This window comes from Garra rufa, chromosome 22, assembly GCF_049309525.1.
Source record: "Garra rufa chromosome 22, GarRuf1.0, whole genome shotgun sequence".
Lineage (NCBI taxonomy): Eukaryota > Metazoa > Chordata > Actinopteri > Cypriniformes > Cyprinidae > Garra > Garra rufa.
Window position 1 is genome coordinate 30,829,060 of NC_133382.1, and position 22,269 is coordinate 30,851,328.

The window sequence follows — 22,269 nt, forward strand, 5'->3', positions numbered from 1 at the left end:
AATCTAAAATCAGCTCCAACAATAAGCAATTCCAAAACATTCAAACTGCACAAGATTGCATAAATAGAGAAACCAATTCTAAGCTATGAAAAACCATCTTATGAGCAATAAAACTTTCCTCTGGGTTGCTGTGAGCGGGCCTTTATTGATCAAACTATCCCAAATTCATGAAATCCATGGATTACTTCTATTTGACTAAACATTTGGTAAATAACTGGAAATGTCCTGAATACACAAATTCCAGAACACTCTTCAACTAACCTGTAGCTTAGACTGACAGACGGAGCCTGCTCGAATTAGACTGCCATTCATTTCAGCTTGGCGTTAAAAGTCGGAAAAAATAGTAAAGCTTGCTTATGGAAATCTCTCCTGTGTGAATTGGCTACTTGTTTGAGGCTGCCTCCCTCCATTGCCCCCCTCTGATCAGGAAGTTTTACGCAGTTCACCTTTGACTTTCACGTCTCCGTATTTATGCCTTTGAAAACAGGCAAATTATAACAATCATCACTTTCGGCTCTGTACACGTCTGGGTCACTATGGTTGGCCGGGACTGAGAGCCCTTTAAAACTCCAAAGTGTCCTTTGAGAATAAGACCAATAATATTATCTTCTTGAATAGGGTGCTTGTCTTAAACACAAGACAAGGAGGGTTGGTTTGCTACAAATGTTGCCTTAGTTGCTGCAGCTGCCATTAAATGTATTCTGATCCTTTTCTTTTATGGATTAAATATGCAAATATTACATTAAAAATGTATGATGCAACTATCTACGTCATACTTTTTAATGTTACCCAATCACCAAAACAACCAAAAAATTTAAATTCTGAGGAATGTTGGTAACCAAAAAGTTTCTAGTAGCCATTGATTTCCATAATATTTTTGCTTTGGAAGTCAATGGCTACCGGTAACTATTTGGTTATCGACATTCTTCGACATGTTTTCTTTTGTGCTCAACATAAGAAAGAAACTTGAGAGTCAGTAAAGGGCAGAATTTTTATTTTTAGATGAATTATCCCTTTTAGAGAACACTGGAATTCAGATGGTAGAGTAAATGTCATGCAGCATGGTAGAGTTATTAATTGACAGGGAGCTGACAAAGTAAAATTTCGTATTTATGTGGAAATAATGACATGCTATTGCATGAGGCTGGTAAATCATTTCTAACCGGTAAGCAATGAGACTTTTTCATTAGCAATATGTAGATCAAGGCTGCCACCTACAGGTCATTTCTTGCCTCCACAAAAGCACCAAACACTCAGGTCTTTCACAAGTTGGTAACCTGAACCCTGCAGGGAGACATCAGCGAAAACAAAGACTGACACTTGAAAATAACAATCTGTCAACTTGAAAAAATCTGCACCCCGTCCACCGGCGCTGCATCCTTTGATCCACATTTTTCTTTCCTCCAGGCTGACCTAATCAAGCGCTCTTTGAACAAGTTAAAGTTACCAAAACCACGCAGCGTCTGCTATTGATAAAAACCAATCAATGAGCAATCAGGTTAACTATATGAATGAACTGGGTTGGTAATTAGTCCATTAGTACAGCTCGGAATTAGAGGCAATTGCCCACCCAAGTTTAGCTTACGTTTTTAGTCCTTATCAGCAAAGCTAATTGATCCAGGTTCCATCTACGTTTTCTAGAAACGTGACCTAAGCGAAAGCTCCTAGTTTAGGTTGCTTCAGACATTCTATAGATCTTCAGATATTATTGTCCTCAAGGCTCTTTTTAAAAACCTGCTGAGTTTACTGCATGCTCATTAGGCATGCAAGTATGCTGCTTTCAGATTTTTTTGGTCAGATTCTTGCATTGCTTAATCCATATGACATTGGAAGGCAATTGCATAAAATGCTGCAATAAACTAAAAAAAAAAGTATCCAAGATGCTGAGTGAAAAGAACATTCTCTTAGCAACATACAGCAATCTCTATAAAGCTCTGTAGTAATTATGTATTTTGTCAGATCCCTTAGCAAAGAGCCAACAGGATTTTTCCATTGGTTTTTGGATTCTTGAGTTTGGTTCTAACTATAAAAACACTACTATCAAGTTTATGATTCTTCCATGGTTTTTTTCTGAATAATAAAAAAAGGTAATTGCGACTTTTTCTAACAATTCGGATTTTTCTTCACATAAATTGCGAATTGATATCACGCAATTCTGAGGGAAATGTCCAGAAAATGTCCAGAATGTTAGAATTCCAAGAGGAAAAAGTGGAAAAAAGAGGAAAAAGTGATTTAAAGTGATTTTTTTTTCTTCTCAGAATTGTGAGTTTGTATCTTGCAATTCTGACTTTATAACACACAATTGCAAGTTAAGTCAGAATTCTGAGAATTACTAGAGTTGCAGAAACATGCTTCCATACTAAATACAACCACCAGAAGTAAAAAAGCAACTTTAAAATGTATGTAAATTTTATGAGAATAGTCTGCAAGAGCACTAGTATAAACATAAAGTGCACTAATGAGATTTCAAACTCATTGTTGCAGCACTTTTGCGATTATATATATGAATCAAATGTTGAATCAACTCTCTTGTGCATTTAGTGCTTTTGTAACTATCCCGAATCACCTTCTTGTGAAGTTTAATTTCTTAGAAGACAACAAGGCAGTTCACTAGGTTTTGGAGTCTTAATAAAAGAAAAGCTGTGGCTTCCACTGTTCCACTGTTTTTGTATTTAAGTGATGTCATCAGGTTTAGATAGAGTTACAACATCAAGCTCCTGACAGAATATTTAGTCAAGGACTGAAGTATTTGCTTCTGCCACTGGATATTTAGCTTCAGATTACTCTCCACAGAAAATATTATTAGGAAATACAGAGAAACACAGTTTTGTCAAAGAAAACCAAACCATCTGTTTCTACTGTGTTTCCTTTCACATTACATCCAGGTAGAGAATTACACACTCTCTAGCTTAGCTAATGGTGATTCCTTTGTTGTGACACTACGGATTGACGTTATGACACAAGCACTTCTGGATGGAGAACTAACCCTGGACTGCAGTATGAGTCGTTTCAAACTTTTCAAATAAATCTTAACTACATGTCAATCTTCTTGGCAGAGGTTTTCATACCAAAGAGACTCACAAAAAAGCATTTTGTGTTGCTGGCAGTACATATAAGCAGGCCCACACAGAATCCGCAGTCACAGAACTGTCTACATGTTTCAGCAGAATTAAAACCCCATCATGAACCACACCTGACCTTTGCAAATTTAGCTAATATTTTGCCTAATGATAATGCTTTCATCAGCTGCCAGCTCCTGTAGCATAACTAGTACAGCATGGTGATTGATTGCAAAAACAAAATGTGCTTGGTTCACGAAGAAACAAAATGTACACTTGATGACTTAATAAGATTTGTAGATGACAGCATATTTTGAGGGACTGATTTTACTTTAAAAAATTCATGCTTTTATTATGGAAGACTGTTTCCGCCACTGAACATTCAAAAATCTCACAATTCTGACCTTTTTCTAGCAATTGCAAGTTTTCGTCTCATAATTCTGACTTTTATTCTCAGAATTGCATGATACAAACTCACAATTCTGACTTTTTTCTCAGAATTGTGAGTTTATATCTCAGAATTCTGACTTTATAACTTAACTAAGTTATTGAGTCAGAATTGTAAGATATAAACTCACAATTCTGAGAACATATCAGTCCTTTTCCCCCCTTCAAAATTGGACCTTATAACTCGCAATTGCAAGTTTATATCATGAAAAGAAATAAAAAAAGTCTATTTAGTTCTTTATCATTTAAATCTTGCAATTCTAATTTGATAACTTGCAATTGCAAGTTTAAACCAAACAATTCTGAAATAAAAGAATTGCAAGTTTATCTCTCAAATCTGAGAAAAAAAAGTCAGAATTGCGAGTTTATATTGTTATATATAAGATCATTTATATCTCACAATTCTGACTTTATAACTTGCAATTGCAAGTTTATATGAAACAATTCTGAAAAAAGTAAGAATTTCAAGTTTATATCATTTATACCTTGCAATTCTGACTTTATAACTTGCAGTTGCGAGTATCTCACAAATCTGAGAAAAAAAAAGTCAGAATAGTGAGTTTATATAGTTTAAATCTGGCAATTCTGACTATAACTCGCAACTGAAAAACATAAGAATCACTAGTTTGTACCATTTATATATCGCAATTCTGACTTTATATCTTGCAGTTGTGAGTTTATATCAAAATTCTGAAAAAATAAGAATCGTAAGTTCATATAGTTTCTATCTAGCAATTCTGACTTTATAACTCGCAATTGTGAATTTATATCAAACAATTCTGAAAAAAAAAGTAGGAATTGCGAGTTTTTATAGTTTCTATCTCGCAATTCTGACTTTATAACTCGCAATTGTGAGTTTATATCACAATTCTGAAAAAAATAAGAATTGTGAGTTCATATACAGTCGTGGCCAAAAGTTTTGAGAATGACACAAATATTAGTTTTCACAAAGTTTGCTGCTAAATTGCTTTTAGATCTTTGTTTCAGTTGTTTCTGTGATGTACTGAAATATAATTACAAGCACTTCATACGTTTCAAAGGCTTTTATCGACAATTACATGACATTTATGCAAAGAGTCAGTATTTGCAGTGTTGGCCCTTCTTTTTCAGGACCTCTGCAATTCGACTGGGCATGCTCTCAATCAACTTCTGGGCCAAATCCTGACTGATAGCAACCCATTCTTTCATAATCACTTCTTGGAGTTTGTCAGAATTTGTGGGTTTTTGTTTGTCCACCCGCCTCTTGAGGATTGACCACGAGTTTTAAGATCTGGGGAGTTTCCAGGCCATGGACCCAAAATTTCAACGTTTTGGTCCCCGAGCCACTTAGTTATCACTTTTGCCTTATGGCACGGTGCTCCATCGTGCTGGAAAATGCATTGTTTTTCACCAAACTGTTGTTGGATTGTTGGAAGAAGTTGTTGTTGGAGGGTGTTTTGGTACCATTCTTTATTCATGGCTGTGTTTTTGGGCAAAATTGTGAGTGAGCCCACTCCCTTGGATGAGAAGCAACCCCACACATGAATGGTCTCAGGATGCTTTACTGTTGGCATGACACAGGACTGATGGTAGCGCTCACCTTTTCTTCTCCAGCCAAGCCTTTTTCCAGATGCCCCAAACAATCGGAAAGAGGCTTCATCGGAGAATATGACTTTGCCCCAGTCCTCAGCAGTCCATTCGCCATACTTTTTGCAGAAGATCAATCTGTCCCTGATGTTTTTTTTGGAGAGAAGTGGCTTCTTTGCTGCCCTTCTTGACACCAGGCCATCTTCCAAAAGTCTTGGCCTCACTGTGCGTGCAGATGCGCTCACACCTGCCTGCTGCCATTCCTGAGCAAGCTCTGCTCTGGTGGCACTCCGATCCCGCAGCTGAATCCTCTTTAGGAGACGATCCTGGCGCTTGCTGGACTTTCTTGGACGCCCTGAAGCCTTCTTAACAAGAATTGAACCTCTTTCCTTGAAGTTCTTGATGATCCTATACATTGTTGATTTGGGTGCAATCTTAGTAGCCACAATATCCTTGCCTTTGAAGCCATTTTTATGCAACGCAATGATGGCTGCACGCGTTTCTTTGCAGGTCACCATGGTTAACAATGGAAGAACAATGATTTCAAGCATCACCCTCATTTTAACATGTCAAGTCTGCCATTCTAACCCAATCAGCCTGACATAATGATCTCCAGCCTTGTGCTCATTAACATTCTCACCTGAGTTAACAAGACGATTACTGAAATGATCTCAGCAGGTCCTTTAATGACAGCAATGAAATGCAGTGGAAAGTTTTTTTCGGGATTAAGTTAATTTTCGTGGCAAAGGACTATGCAATTCATCTGATCACTCTTCATAACATTTTGGAGTATATGCAAATTGCTATTATAAAAACTTAAGCAGCAACTATTCAAATTTCCAATATTTACATAATTCTCAAAACTTTTGGCCACGACTGTAGTTTCTAGCTCGCAATTCTGACTTTATATCACACAATTTTGAAAAAAAGAAGAAGTCAGATTTGTGAGATAAAAATTCACTATAACCTTTTTAATTTTTTATTTAGTGGCTGAAACGGGTTTCCATATTTTATTCAGCAAGCATGCATTGACCAAAAGTGACAAAGACATTCTTTTCTCTTAAACTTTCTATTTATCAAAGAATCCTGAAAAAAGGTGTTTTCATAAAAAAGAAAAAAAAAAAAAAAAAAAAACAAGCAGTACAACCGTTTTAAACATTCATAAGAAAGACATATAATTTCATAATTTCTGAAGGATCATGTGACACTGAAGACTGAAGTAATGGCTGCTGAAAATGTGCCTTTACAGAAAAACTCCATTTGAACATATACTAAAATAGAAATAGTATAGATATTTTAAATTCCATGTGGAATAACATTTCACATAATTTCTGTTTTTGCTGTATTTTTGATAAAACAAATGCAGCCTTGGTATTGGTTGGTTTAGGTTCGCTCCTATGCTATGCATAAACTAGTCAATAACCTAATTAATGTCATTCCTCTGTATACCCTCATTCTGTCATGTCTACACAGCCTGGGGACAGGTCTGTCAAATGTCAACATGCCATGCAAAAAACTGCGGTTTAGAAGTTAAAATATGAGCCACAGGGACCTTTGAGCAACAGCCTGCCATGTGCTTCCAACTGTCACCTTCATCTATGCAGCACATCTCCAGCAATGCGATTTGACAGACCGTCATGACTAAATCCCTCTCGCTTCCAGTCAAATGGAGATCACAAGCCCTTCTGGTCATTCATATGCACCGATTCCGCCTTATTGTTCAGCTCACATGTGAGCTGCTTTATGGAAAGCAGAGCCTTTTTTCTAGCTCCTTTCCTGCACGCATCCAACCCCCTCACCCCTACGAACAGCCCCAATACGTCCCACCCCAGGTCTCAGAGAGGAACAGGAGGCTTGTGCGCACTCCTGCATGAAGCCTGTCTGTTGTTCACCTTTGCTTTGATTTCATGCTCGTTATCTCACCATGGAGCCGGTGACCCCAGACAACAAGGCCGCTACCTGGGGGAACAATGCTGGGTTTTCAGGATTTCGCTGTCCACTGAGAAGGCTTTTCTCCTCCCCCCAGTATCAGACACAGTCACTGGTTGGAAAGAAAAGAGGGATACGGTGAAGCCCAATTTTCTGCAGATTAAATCAAATTAGCACAAGAGAGCTCCTGAGAGAGTGGATTTCAGGGGTGAGGGGTGATTGCTCTTACTGCGACCCACCCCTTACTCTCCACTGCTTTCACTTGCCGTTTGCTTCCTCCGCTGCACCGCTGCACAGCTGTTGAATGCTCAAACGGACCCTCCCTGGAACAGAACCTCATCCACACCCATCAGTAATGCCTTGAAGGCAATGGTGGACAGCAGGTGGCAAGTAAGAACTGATCAGGATGGGTCACCAACAGCTGCTGGACATAAAACCAATCGGTCCATCTTTGAGTATCATGTAACTCTTTTCACTTCAAATCACTTTGTAGTCAGACATTACACTAACACATTTGTTTTGAATAAGTGAATCAAAGAAAAAGACACTCACCAGCAAGTATTGTGCCCAGAAGTGTATCCAATCCATGTTTGATTGATGAAGGCTTACCAAAGAACATATTCTCTGTGTTGCGGTGGTGGCTAAACATGTTTTCTGAGGCAATATTTATATGAAACTTCCAGATAACTGATCTGGAGTTGATCTCCATGTTCAGTTCATTTTCAAAGGGAGAAAGATGGCTAAACAGGGATGACAGAGTGAAGGCAGCACTGAAGGCAGCAAAAGTATGACTGTTAAAAGCATGAATTTTCTTCAATTTCATGGCTGCTGTTTCTCATTGACAAATCAGAAGTTGTTTTATTCAAATTGGCTTTTACATTAAATTCAGAATGAAATGGAGGTAAAAAAAATGATTTCTTTCATATACAGTGCCTTGCAAAAGTATTCATACCCCTTCATTTTTTTCACGTTTTGTTGCAGAATTATCTTAAACTGCTTTAAATTAGTTTTTCCCCACATCAATTTACACTCCATACAAAATAATAATGACAAAGCAAAAAACAGATTTGCAAATTTTACAAATTTATTATAAAAATAAAACACTGAAATAAGTACATTGCATAAGTATTCAACTCAGTACATAGTTGAAGCACCTTTAAAGTCTTTTTGGGTATGACGTGACAAGCTTTGCAGTTGCACATCTGCATTTGGCAATTATCTGCCATTCTTTGCCTCACCTTTTAACCTCTAAAGCTCTGTCAGCTTGGATGGGGGCTGGCAGACATTTTCTAGAGTCCTAGTTGTTCCAATCGTCTTCCATTATGGATAATGCTTCTGTGAACCTTCAATGCAGCATTTTTTTTTCTGAACTCTTCCCTAGATCATTGCCTTAACGCAAGTCTGTCACTGAGCTTTACAACAGGCAGTTATCTTGACCTCAGGACTTGGTTTTGCTCTGATATGCATTTTCAGCTGTTAGACCTTTTCTGAGAGGTGTGTGGCTTTCTAAATTAAACTCATTCAAACGAATTTTAACATCTAGAAGCAATATGAATGCTCCTGAGCTAAATTTCGAGTGTCCCAGAAAAGGGTATGAATACTTATGCAACGGGACCTTTTCAGTTTTTTATTTTTAATAAATTTGCACAAATGTTAAAAACCTATTTTTTGCTTTGCCATCATGGAGTAGGGAGTGTAGATTGATGTGAGAAAAAAGGTAATTTAAAGTAGTTTAACATAAGGCAGCAACATTACAAAATGTGGAAAAAATGAAGGGGTATGAATAATTTTGCAAGGCACTGTAAGGCCCTATGATTTCCCCAATACGAAAAAACACGGACGGAATCGCAGAAACCAGCCATAAAAATGGAATTTACTGTCTAACACGAAATATCACGGAATTTGCCAAATTTTGAATGAAAAAAAAAAATCACAACTAGGTCAGTAAAATTAAATCAAAACGCGATATTGACTAGTGTATGTGAATATTAAGCTGCTAAAATACTATTTAAATATAAATCCTGTGTGTCTCTATGTGAATGAATGGCGCAGATGCCACTGCCACCTCAATAAAAAAACATTTTCTCTAGAGCATTTCATGAGCATGTTACCGTTTCTTTTAGAGAAATCCATCGTATCGTATACAAACATTAAACTTAATGGTCTTCACAACAACCCATCAAAATAAAAGTTTGGTTTAACTTGAAAAAATTGTGACAGAAATATATTGCTTAACGTAACGATAGTACTGCTACTAAGCATAAAATAAAACATTATTTTTAAGGAATATTTACCAGAATTTATTTACCATAAAAATGTAAATACACAACACAGTATTTCTGAAAATAAATAATTAATAATTATTATTATTATTTAAAATAAAATCAATTATTTTGAGATGCTTTTGATTATTAAAATGTAAAGAAACTATTGAAATGAAATCCAGAAAAAATGTATGGAAAACACATTTGTTAAAAATAAAACTGAAAAAAAAAAAAATAATAATAAAGGCCTTAAAATGTAATTTTTGTTTAATTTTTAATAAATCGCTGTTGAATTGTGCAAGTTTCATGATTTGAATTGATTAGACATGTTTTTTATTGATTTTTGTTTTTAACCATTAAAACAGAAAAAAATGGAATACACAAAAAAGGGAATTTGGAAAAAAACCCCAGATAAAAACAAAATAAAACAGATTTCATAGGACCTTATGCATATTGTAAGGTACATTCAAGCTAAAAAAAAATATTGTAAAGGAAAAAGAACTCAAAAGTGGTTCTATCTGGTTGTTGACTGGATAGAGACAATTGGCTGAATGTAAGGTTGCAGTCGATTGTAAGAAAGGGGCAGGATTTAAGCAGACTAAATTATTGGAGATGTCTGGCATACAAGACAAGAAAGAAGTCATAAGATCTAGAATTACGAGGTAAAAATGCAAACTGAAAGTTACTGGTTGGAACTCATAAAACATTAAACCATTAACAAGCTACATACTTTTTAGAATTTGAGAAACTCAACAGATGATGTTCATTTGATGCTTAAAGAAGGCAGCTTTACATTGTCTGCCACATCAACTACTTTCAACAATAATAAACACCATCTCACAATTATTTTTCTGTTTCAATCTTTAAATTAGAACATCTCCCTAATAAGAATCATCTTAAGACAAAGAGACATAAAATAACAAAGTTCTGTCAGAGATATAAACAGTTCCTTCAAAGATATCTTTACTCACATTGTGTGGCAATTCTAATTTATTTTATGTCTCTACAACATCAGCAAAATATATTTACACTACTTGTCAGCATCTCTTATTAAATAGGTAAAAGTCAGTGTTTGTATAAGCATGCAGAACTGCTGATGACATGTCTGAAATAATCAGACACTCTCAAACACACTATAATGTAATGCAAAATATCCTTAATTGATGAATGTAAACTATTTAAAATAATATTTATTAATTATGTACCACACTGAGAGGATCATATTTATTTACATGGGACATTTTAACTTGTACTTTGCTGCCCCCTAGCAAACTTGTTCAAGTATGCAAAAAAAGCCACAAACTGTATAGATATAATGCTACACCTATCAATTTAGCTCTTTTGAAAAATGGCTTCTAACTGGTTATTAGTTAGTTAGCCACCATGTTCCCAAAACCAGCTTAACTACCAGGTAGATGGTTTGTTGCTGGTTCAAGATGGTCTAGCTAATGACCAGTTTCCACTGTATGTTCTAAACCAAGTTACCTTCTTAAACTAGATTTTGCCAAAATGCAACATAAAAAATGCAATATCGTATTATGTTATAAGTTACCTCTAGAGAGTTAAACTTTATAAACTGAGAATTCAGTAGTGGCTGGTTAGCTATAACAAAAGTGTCATGCTATTAGATTTCAGTACCTTGCTGATGACAATGGCTGCGTTTTCAAACAGTTTTACCATGGTCACCACTGCCATGTTTGTGAACCTGCTGCTGTTTAGTACACTCCTGAATGTAAGCCTCCAGTTGTGTGTCCGTCCTCAACTGAAAGACTCCATGCTCCCTGAAGGGGTCTAGTGGGTTGTGATATGAACTGGACTTGTTGGTCATTTCAAAATCTTCATTGCAGTACATGGGCATGGAAGTCCGCCTTGTAAACAATCGCTGTTGCGTCTTGCCATCTTCAGGGGAAGTCGTATTCAGTGGTCCAATCTTGTTTGTGCCAGACTTGCCTACTTTAAATGATCTCTGGGATTGTTTGAGAAGGGAGTGGGGTGTGAAGCAGGTCTGTCTGGACTGTGAGGAGCTCTGAGGGTGGAGGTCAACGCTATGGGTTGCAATTGGGGTATGGATTTCAGAGGTTTTTTTGGTGGTGGTTTGAAAGGATGGCTTTTTGGATGAATCAGGTCCCCAGGCATCTCGTACTCTGGCATTCAGCTCCATGTTGGACTTCGCCAGGTCACTATGCTGGCCCTGCTGGGCGCTGCTGGTCCTTAGAAGAATTAGGTCTTGGGTCATTGGGTGGTGAGGACCTCGCTTTCTGACCCTGTCGCGGGCTGCCTTCTCACTCCTGCTGAGTACTGAGCGTTTGGTGTCAGAAGTCTTCTTATCTTTAAAGAAAGAAGCTATTCTCACATTTCATGCATGGACATTCATCTGATACTCTAATGTTATAAATATGTTCTACAAAGCCTTAGAAACATTTGCATATTAACCCTTAAATGCAAACCTCGGGTCTTTAGCGACCCTCCTTCATTTTTTGAATGTATTTCTTAGTATTGCTGAATCTCTTTATTATAAACAATATAACAAATATATAATATATAAGAATATAAAAGAATTTCTGTTTTGTGATTATTTTTTGTAAAAGGTGTATAATAATTAATTAACTCATTAATTAATGCAGTCATAAAACAAAAGAATATCATCAGCAAAAATTGAACTGGTTTGAATTGCTTTACTGCAGAGCAAATACTGTGCACAATAAAATATAAATGTCACTTTTATTTGATGATGAATGTGGTGAATAAACTGCAAGCAATCAAAATTTTGATTTTGAAGTCATTGAAAACGATAAGAGAATATAACCATAAGAGAACGATAGTTGAGATTGCGAATATGAGCCAGATGCTGAATGTACTGTGGAAGTGCACTCTGAGGATGACGGCGATGGTAAAATCATCTGCTCAAATTGAACCCTTCTCAGTTTCAATAGGGGCTTTATTTTATTCTTTTGTAATTGCTCTTAAAATATCAAGAGATTTTTTTGCTATCGCAGAAGTTAATTTAAGGGTTAAATCATTTTAATTGGGTTACTTTCTTACCTAAGCTGCTGGTGGAAGTGCTTTGAACCTGGCTGACTCTATTTTGAAAATCCTTGTATCCACTGACAGGCCTGTCTGCTGAAAGCACAGATTGAGGCCTGGTGTGGAAGTCAGACTGCGGGCTGATGGAGGCCCTGCTGTGACGACAAGTCTGGAGTTGACTCCGCATCGCTGCCCTTGTAGACTGAGCATCTAAAGGTACAAAATAGCAATGGTAAATGTGTTAAATAGCAATGTTTTTTTAAATGCATGTTATTAAATCATCCGTGTTTCATTTTCTTTTGCAATTTTGACTTTACAATGTTTAATAAAAATGTCACAACTCGATCTTTATGTGAAATGACAGACTTCGCTCTGGTGATATATCCTCGAATTCTCCAAACATTTAGTCAGCTTGAATGCTACCCTTTTCTTTTAGTAGACCCTGAGCTTACAACAAACAACCGGCGGATTGAACCAAATCACCATCCACATTTTTCCTTTTCTCAGATGTATATCACAATATGGAAGGAAAGATCTGTCACTACTTAAACTGCCGTTCAAAAGTTTGGGATCAGTCCAATTTTTAATGTTTTTTAAGTCTCTTTTGGTCATCAAAGTTCCATTTATTTAATCCAAAACACAGAAAAGTTGCAATTTAAACTAACAGTTTTCTAGTTTAACATCATTTAAAATATAATTTGTTTTTATTCTAATATGCTGATTTATTATCAATGTTGGAAACAGTGCTGCTTAAATTTTTTTTGATCCTATGATACTTTTTCAGGATTCTTTGACGAATAAAAAGTTAAAAAGAACAACATTTATTTAAAATAGAAATCTTTTCTAAAAAAATAAGTCGTTGCTATCACTTTTTATCAATTAAATCCCTGCTGAATAAAGTAAACATTTATTTGAGCAGTAGTGTATTTTGATTTGATTTTAAATAGATGCTGTTCTTTTTGACATTTTATTCATCAAAGAATCCTGAAAAATGTATCACAGGTTCCAAAAAATATTAAGCAGCACAACTGTTTCCAACATGGATAATAAATCAGCATATTAGAATTATTTCTAAAGGATCATGTGATTCAGAAGACTGGAGTAATGATGCTGAAAATTCAGATTTGGGTCACAGGAATAAATTCTATAAATAGAAAACCACTATTTTAAATTGCAATAATATTTCACAATATTACTTTTTTCTGTATTTTTAATCAAGTAAATGCAGCCTTGATGAGCAGAAAAGACATTAAAATCTTACTGATTCCAAACTTTTGAATGGCAGTGTACATTTTATCATTAATTTAAAGGTAATGTCAGAAACAGTAGGGGTAGGAGATGGAGCACTAATATAAAAAAAAAGAGAAAAATCATAATAGTTAAAAGAGTTTTAGTAGAGGCATCAGGTGTTTTGTGAGTGAACTATACTGTTGTTTTCCTAATTTTAAATATAATACATTAATGTGAATTTTTCAGAGATTTTGGTCTTTTCCCATTCTAATATGGCTGAGAAGAGAACTGAATTGTAAACAGGAGTGTCTAGGAAACCTGTTTGGAAACAGTCGTTATTTTTGTCAATTATTTTTGGTGATGCTAGTAGTGCAGAAATGACAAATTCCCAATCAAAATTCACCTGTTTAAGTATGATAAATGTCAGCCACATTAGCTCATCTATATAAACAATGCATTTATTTAAATATTTATTTTAATAGTATACTAATAAAATAGTTACTACTTATTATAGTTCATAATCCATTTGTGAGCAAAGATTATGTTCTGTATTTAAATTTGACAATAGGCCATTTAAAAAGTGATACCTTGTGCAAGCTGCATACTGGGGGTTGAGAGCCTCTTGAAATAGTGCGAACGACTTTTTAGTCTGGATGAGCTCCCTTGAGTCATTCGCTCATTCTCAGAAGAGACGTGGAACTGCTCGAAAAAATTCCTCAGAGCACTGGAAGAGTAGTCCCAGTGAACCTCAGCGAACTGGAGCATCAGTATACTGCTTCTGGTGTTTACAACCACACTGAGATCATGACAGAACACATCGATCAAACCTTCTTGCAGCATCTTTTTCCAGTTATCTAACATTATAAGAAAGAACACAAAATGCATCACAAAACTGTGTAATATGTCCGGACGTAGGGTATACTCACGTGTTGTCGTGCGTGTGCAGAGAAAGGACAGGACATTGCTTCATGTTTGTCTTAATAACTCTCAGGCAATCTCCAGTTAAGAAGTTAAAGATCCGGATCCTTCCATCCATGCAGCCAGTAATGACCCGCAGGAACAGGAAAGACATAGTCAACACCTCTCTACAAATTATAACAGAGGACAGACAAGAGAGCAAACCATTAATAAAAGCACACAATTATGCTATTAAAGGTTATTAATGAGAATGACCAGCTGTAAGGTCACTGATGACAAAACAGTTTGTTTAGTCACTTTGGATGCTGGAAGGTCCTCAGGCACTTCTTGAAGCTAGAGTTGGTGCTCCATGCCTTGACCACCCCATCTGAACCCCCAGAGAGGATATGCCACTGATCGATCCACAGACACAGCACTGCCCCCTTGTGGCCACTGATTTGCTGATTTGTAATGAGAAAAAGAAGTCACAAGTGAGGGAGAACATCGAGCATTCAACTATTCAGTAGCTGTTTTATGAAGAACATATTGCTGAGATTTATCAGAGGTCAGGAATGCCGATGCTTTTATGATTAAAGGAGAAGTTCACTTCCAGAACAAAAATGTACATTTCTATCTTCAGCCGTAAAGACATTGTTTTTTGAGGCAAACATTTCAGGATTTTTCTCCAAATAGTGGACTTCAATGGTGCCCACGAGTTTGAACTTCCAAAATGCAGTTTAAATGCAGCTTCAAAGAACTCTAAATGATCCCAGCCGAGGAAGAAGGGTCTTATATGTGACCCTGGACCACAAAACCAGTCATAAGGTTAAATTTTACAAAATTTAGATGTATACATCATATGAAAGCTCAATAAATAAGTTTTCTATTGATATATAGTTGGTTAGGATAGGACAATATTTGGCTGAGATACATCTATTTGAAAATCTGGAATCTGAGTGTGCAAAACAATCAAAATACTGAGAAAATCACCTTTAAAGTTGTCCAAATTGAGCTCTTAACAATGCATATTACTAATCAAAAATTACATTTTGATATGTTTGCAGTAGAAATTTTACAAAAAATCTTCATGGAACATGATCTTTACTTAATTTCCTAATGATTTTTGGCATAAAAGAAAAATCAATAATTTTGACCCATACTATGTATTTTTGGCTATTACTACAAATATACCCCAGCGACTTAAGACTGGTTTTGTGGTCCAGGGTCACATATAGCTAAACGATCCGTTTTTTTAAATTGACAATTTATATACTTTTTAACCTCAAATGCTTGTCTTGTCTAGCTATGCGTGCATTCTGGGTCAATACAGTAAGGGTATGTCAAAAAATCTCATTTTCTCCTCCACCTTCAAAATCATCCTACATCGCTACAGAAGTAAAGACCAAGTGTTTACAAAGTGAACATAGAAGGTCAAACACCCTTTGCAAAAAAAAAAGGTAAAACAGTGATGTAAGACGATTTTAAAGCTAAAATGAGATGGGAGTTTATCCCTACTGCCATGCACCGAAATACACAGAATTCACACAGATCTAGACAAGATGAGCATTTGAGGTTAAAAAGTATATAAATTGTCTTTTTTTTTTTTTTTTTCATTAGATAAGACCCTTCTTCCTCGGCTGGGATCGTTTAGAGCCCTCCGAAGCCGCATTTAAACTGCATTTTGGAAGTTCAAACTCACGGACACCATAGAAGCCCACTATATGGAGAACATTCCTGAATTTTTTTCTTCAAAAAACATAATTTCTTTGCGACTGAAGAAAGAAAGACATGTACATGACAAGGGGGTGAGTAAATTATCTGCAGTTTTGTTCTGGAAGTGAACTTCTCCTTTCATTTTCTAATTCAAAGCTTTTCTAAGATTAAAAACACATGCCTCTGGAAAAATCCATGGAGCATCTCACCCTTATAAATGATGCTGTCTCCATGCTCCAAATTCTGATCTGACCTCCAGCACAGCTGCTGATCACTAGAGTTTCATTGATCTTCACACACATGATTGGTTTAAGGTGTTTAAACTTCAGATTCTCAACACACTTCCCTGTCAGTAGGTTCCACACTGTGATGGATATACACAAACAGATAGACAAACTTACAAACGTTTAGGCTTTGGTCTGTCGGTGTAGACAGTAAGCTATCAAAAATGTGTTAATTTGTGTTCTGAAGATGAACGAAGTTCCGAAGTTCTTGTGGATTTGGAACAACATGAGGGTGAGTAACTAATGACAGACTTTTCATTTTGGGGGGAACTATTTCTTCAATGGCATTATGACATTATGCAGAATTAACTGTATTGTTATAGTTGTATACAGGTCATAAGCGCCTACCTTTAACTCTACAGTCTTTGGCACCAGACACCAGTCTATCTTCATACAAATCCAAGCAGTTAATAGTACCAAAATGTCCATGAAAAATCATCAAACATACACCTGTCTTCAGATTCCAGCACCTTTGAAAGGAGTCCAGAAATGAAGCACTGCTGTCTATGAACTTATTTTGTTAAACAACCTCAGTAATGTTTGACTAACCTTATACTGAGGTCATAGCTGGCACTGATAACTAGATCTCTCTCTTCACAAACCAGAACTGCTCTTATACTACCAGCATGTCCTTGGATCACTGGAGGAATCTCTTTTAGTGATGGGACATGCAGCAACCTGACTGTACGGTCCTTGGAGCCAACCGCCACCAACTGTCCTCCAGCATAATGCATCACTCTACTGGGGTCTTCTCTAAATGAAAAAAAGACAGGAAGTATTACAACTGATACAAAATTATTTCTTACAGAATATTCTTACATATTTTGCTACCTCTCCAACAGGACTGATATGTTATACACTCCACAGTACATGTTGCGTTCTTCCAATTGGATGGTTTTGGTTTTAAAGCCTTTGTAGACAGAATCCAAATCTTGCTCTTGTGACTAAAAACACAGGGATAGTCAAATCTTTGTAGATTTTAAAAAAAGTGCATTTATGTTTTCATTCAAAGTGCAAAAGGTGGCTTTTTTTACCAGCTCATGTTTGGGGAAAGAGTCTCCATGCTGAAAGTGCTTGTCCCCCTCACTGATGGGGACTACAACTTGACAGATCTTAGCATAAACAGGGTTGACCTTAGATGTTGAGTTACCCTGAAAATGCATACAAATGATCTGGGTTTATATATTATGACTGTAACATTGGGAACAAAGTTGTGTTACTTTCATGTGGCAGAAAACATCCTAAGTATATCCATATTGTACACTGAAGATATGGTTATTATTATTAGATGAGTTTCCTGGGAATTAAATCCATCATCTTCCTGTTGGTAATACTAGGTTCTACCGGCTGATCTGCAGGTTACACTGGCATATTTTATATCTATGAGAAATCAAAATTCACATAAAATGTGTTTATTTTGTTTTGATGTATTACCTGCAGAATCATGGCCTGTTTCTCAACATTCTTCTTTACTTCCATCTCGGTTAAGACCTCCTCCGTTAGGCATTTCCAGTGCATAGACACACGCCTGCAGCTATACAGCGAGACCTTATCCAAAAGCCCTACGTGTAAATAAAACAAAAATGTAAAACAGGAGGAAAAAAAGATTAATATTATGTCTCAATAACTGAATATTTTACATTTAGGATTAAAATATACAGTGGTGGCCAAAATTATTAGAACACTAGTATTTTTACCAGCTAAAAATGATTTTAAGTCAGCTGGTTAAAATACTAGTGTTCTAATAATTTTGGCCACCCCGGTACATGTATGGCAAACTAAAGATGAGATACAAGTATATCTGGTAATATTAATTTCCTCTAAAAGTTCAGAATTAGTTCTCTTAGAATTGCCATTAGTGTGGTTTAAGTCCAGTTGCTGAGTCTTTTACACTCTAGGTAACAAGTATCTTAGAGCCACCTTACTCTCTTGTCCACAGGCAATAAAGTTGTTTCCATAGCAGCACAAGTATAGACTATTTAAAAGGTCTGAAAAGAAGAAGGTTTTCTCTCTCATATTGTTCCAAGCACGTGAGACCTTCATTCATCTTTCCAACACAAATTAAGATTTTTTTGATGAAATCCGAGAGCTTTCTGACCCTGCACAGACAGCAACACAACTGACACAATTAAGGCCCAGAAAGGTTGTAAGGACATTGTTAAAATAGTCCATGTGAAGTGTGTTGCAATGTTCTTTGGCACAAGAAGTATTCTCATAGCTTTGTAAAATCAAGGTTGAACCACTGATGTCACTACCTTTCTGCGTCTTGAATGTATTAGTTGCATTGCTGTCTGTGCAGGGTCAGTCAGTTCTCGGATTTCATCAAAAATATCTTAATTTGTGGCCAAAGATTAACAAAGGTAGTAATGACAGAATTTGAATTTTTAGTCTGAACAGTCAAACTCTTAATAGCTCCATGTGTGGAAAAATTAGACTTACCTAAAATCCTCTTTGCAATGTTGACTGGCAGGCTTCGAATAAAATCTCTATGACGGCTGACCCCTGACAGAGATTTTGATGACCTGGGGACGACAGTGAGGGCAGGATCTGGATCATCTAAATAGTTGGAGTCTAAATCTTGGCCTTTTGTTCTTCTGTTCCAGGGGTCTACATTCTGAAAATCCAGCTCAACCTCATCACAGACAGTCTTGAGAGATTTGGAGTTCTTTACTGTATGAAAAATGGGTAACTTAAACACATCCACCACTTATAAATATATTTAATCATTTACGCAAAAAGCTTACTACTTACTCTGTTCTGACAGCTCCTGTTTTAGGACATCTGTTTGACTACCCTGGTGAGCTTCTTGAGGCAGGTCAGACGGCTCATATACAGAACATGCTTGGATAAGAAGATCCAGATCTGTGTGGTCTGATTCTGAACGGCTGGAGAACTGTTTTGCACAGTTAGAGACATTATGTGCAATCTTACCAGAACTGCTGAATTGTAAAAAAAATTGTTTCTCCCAAACAATCAGGATATGCACCAGATTTCCTAACATGTGCAAAAGAGGGGTGTCACATAAAGACAACAGTCCCAGCACATACTTGGACTTGATCCAGTCTGGGCTCTTGCTAAACCATTCCCAAGCTTCCAACATGTCCATTCCTTTCAGTTTTGTGTCCAGAGCTCCATCCATGCTCCATATGGTGTCCTCAGGTCTGCTAAGATGGGCTCTGGACCTGGCATATGTGAAATCCTTGCCGGACGTCACTTGCAAAACACTCTGAAGATTCTCCAGGATTTGAATATTGTGGCACCGCACTAGGATGCCAGTTAGAAACCTCTTCTGGGATGCTCCTCCAGCCCTTTTCATCCATTGGGAGGAGTGGTGCAGGTTCTCAGCGAGAATACAAGACTGACAGCGTCCACAAATGTTGAACTTCTCATCCTCTCCTTTACAAGACCAGTCCAGCACTGAATCACCAGATTCTCCCCTTAAACATTCCACTTCAGTCATGGTAATAATCCAGAAATTGGCAGATCCATTCAAGTATGTGTTTTTAAAACACTAAATATGAATAGGAATGATAAATATTATTAATAGGTTATTTCATTCACAAAACACTAAACAATTCGGCTACTGAAGACTTTCAGTTACACCCTCCTAGAAACTTTACACAAACTCACGACGCATGTTGCCGAGCAACAACAACAGAAGCACTTCAGTTCACAAAATGACATCCAACAAGCTACTTTTCGCTGCATGTATTCATTTAGCAGGCGATTTATCCTCCACATACAGTACAAAACATGTATGCTAAAAAGGAATTACCATAAGCCAAAATCCTTCAATATAATATTCTGAAGTTGTAACGTTAGCAATTTTAACAGTACATAAAGTCTAGTAACGTTAAAACATAATTGTTTACGTTCGTTTCCGTGGAGAGAGTATTTGTCGATGGCTGTGGATTAGGTGCTAAGTGTTTGTAAATGAAAGATTATCCAGTTATGGTTTTAGAATAGCAACAGTTATGTAACACTGTTTTTCGTCTGAAAGAAAATGCATGGAGAATCGACAGATGCTGTGATTCATTCAAATGAATCATTTGAATCACTTCATTAAAACGATTCATTCAGTGATTCATTGAATCTTTCACTCAATCGAAACACCAAGCCGATCAAAAATCGTATTATCCTATTCAAAATGCCACTATGGGATTCGTCGTTTTCTTTATATAATATAAATACCATGTAATTACTAACTGTATATGGTCATTGGTCGTTTTAACTTTTTACACACTTTCCGCTTTATTTTACGATATGGTCAATCGACTCCATTTAGTGTTCAATGAAGGGGGCGTGTACGATCAGTTGGTCCAACCAATGAAATGCGCGCTCACAGCTCGAGCTCGAATACTATTTGCTGGCACAACAGTCAGTCTTTGAAGGCAAGCAGTCACCCTCGCGCTTTAAATTAAAAAGCCGAACGAAAAACAAAGGTTATTTAACGTTAAATAGTTGTCGTGTCGTGTTTTATCGTCACGGAAAGTAATGTATCAGAAAATATAAGAAAGTGGCTTGACATCAGTACTTTTGAAATGTGAACAAGCGTTTCGCTTTATCAGAAGATTTTAATATGATAGCTAACTGCGTCGACTGTTTTTGAGGCTTGCTCTTTGGTAATATTTCTGTTTCATTTTAAAGGTTGAATAAATTGTGCGCCGCCCGGGAATCGAACCCGGGTCGCAAGAATGGGAATCTTGCATGATACCACTACACCAGCGGCGCGTGTTGATAATGGGTCAATGTGATGGACAGGAAGCTGCTCCTTTCCCAGTGAGTTCAAATTTATTACCATCCAGGGTGGAATATAGAGATATGCATTATAATACAAACAAAAATAAAATATTTTGGCAAATATTTACTAAAGACTAAACCTGAAGTAAGTAAATAAAACGCTTCTGCGCTCATTTAATCTTTAACTGTTTGTTTTGCATAGTCGCATCTTTCTCAACACCAGAATTTCTTCTTAATGACCACATGATGGCGCTTTTACTCTTCACACAGCAGTGAGAACACTACAAATAGTGTGGAAGCATATGCCTTTATTAGTAGTATTATTACATCCTCCTGATAACCAGTTATGGAGTTTGTCTTCTGTAGAGGATATTTTTTTAGGGAATTTCTCTGAGACCATAACATGTCACTGATATGTCATGTATAGACACATTCAGGGCTTTTCAGAGATACCAAATGTTTAGAAATTTGACCATGACTGCTCTTCTTGGTCTTTAAATATGACTGATATTAATTTAGTTTTAAATCTGGCCAATTGTCCAATTGTTAGTCATAAATCAAAGTTTCAAGAAGATGTAATGGGGTTTCAAATCAAAATATGAGTTTCTGCTATGAAACAAGACATCGATTTCTTACATGTCTACTGTAGAGGATGCCAGGAATTAAAGCATGTTATCACACACTGAATAGTGAATAGGGAAAGAAATTAATTATCAATATAAAATATTAGATAGTATTATGAAAATCTTGCCAATTATTATTCCCATTATAAGACTTGTTTTTTTCATTACATGTTGCCTCAAAAACACATTAATATGCAAATTAGATACAGTGATTAGATACATTGTGTACAATGGGAAATGGCCATTTTACACATGTTGCATAAAGCAAATTATATATTAAATCATTCTGTTAAATCTTTCTTAACATAGCTAAGAATCATTTTTATACAAAAGTTGGTATGAAAAAATAAAAATGAATTCGTGATTTAAAAAAACACTAAATCACTGTTTTTGCCTTTTCAAGCCTATTCATGTGTTTTATTTTAAAAACAGTCCTGGTGTCCTCTACAGGGGACATAGCAGGCATAACATATAAATAAAATGTAATTGTTAT

At 36.3% G+C, this 22,269-nt stretch overlaps 1 protein-coding gene and 1 non-coding gene across 2 annotated transcripts; both read right to left on the reverse strand.

Moving 5' to 3' along the window:
* Positions 1-10,908: 10,908 nt before the first annotated feature.
* Positions 10,909-19,873, reverse strand: fbxw10 (F-box and WD repeat domain containing 10). Its single transcript, XM_073828993.1, has 13 exons — positions 19,345-19,873; positions 18,853-19,083; positions 17,848-17,975; positions 17,448-17,564; positions 17,245-17,357; positions 16,963-17,166; positions 16,762-16,883; positions 16,339-16,493; positions 14,735-14,877; positions 14,446-14,604; positions 14,107-14,315; positions 12,308-12,499; positions 10,909-11,593 (listed from the first exon to the last, which is right to left on the reverse strand). The coding sequence occupies exons 1-13, from the start codon at positions 19,871-19,873 to the stop codon at positions 10,929-10,931; spliced, it is 2,967 nt and encodes a 988-aa protein (XP_073685094.1). The 3' UTR covers positions 10,909-10,928.
* A 1,200-nt stretch (positions 19,874-21,073) lies between these two features.
* Positions 21,074-21,144, reverse strand: trnag-ccc (transfer RNA glycine (anticodon CCC)). Its single transcript has one exon. It is a non-coding gene; the product is annotated as a tRNA-Gly (tRNA).
* Positions 21,145-22,269: the final 1,125 nt, after the last annotated feature.

Coding starts and splice junctions, on each gene's coding strand:
- fbxw10 (XM_073828993.1), bottom strand. CDS start 19,873: ATGACTGAAGTGGAATGTTTAAGGGGAGAATCTGGTGATTCAGTGCTG. Junction 17,358..17,447: donor CTTTCCCCAAACATGAGCTG/GTAAAAAAAGCC, acceptor CTGTGTTTTTAG/TCACAAGAGCAAGATTTGGA. Junction 14,316..14,445: donor CTGCACACGCACGACAACAC/GTGAGTATACCC, acceptor TCATGATCTCAG/TGTGGTTGTAAACACCAGAA.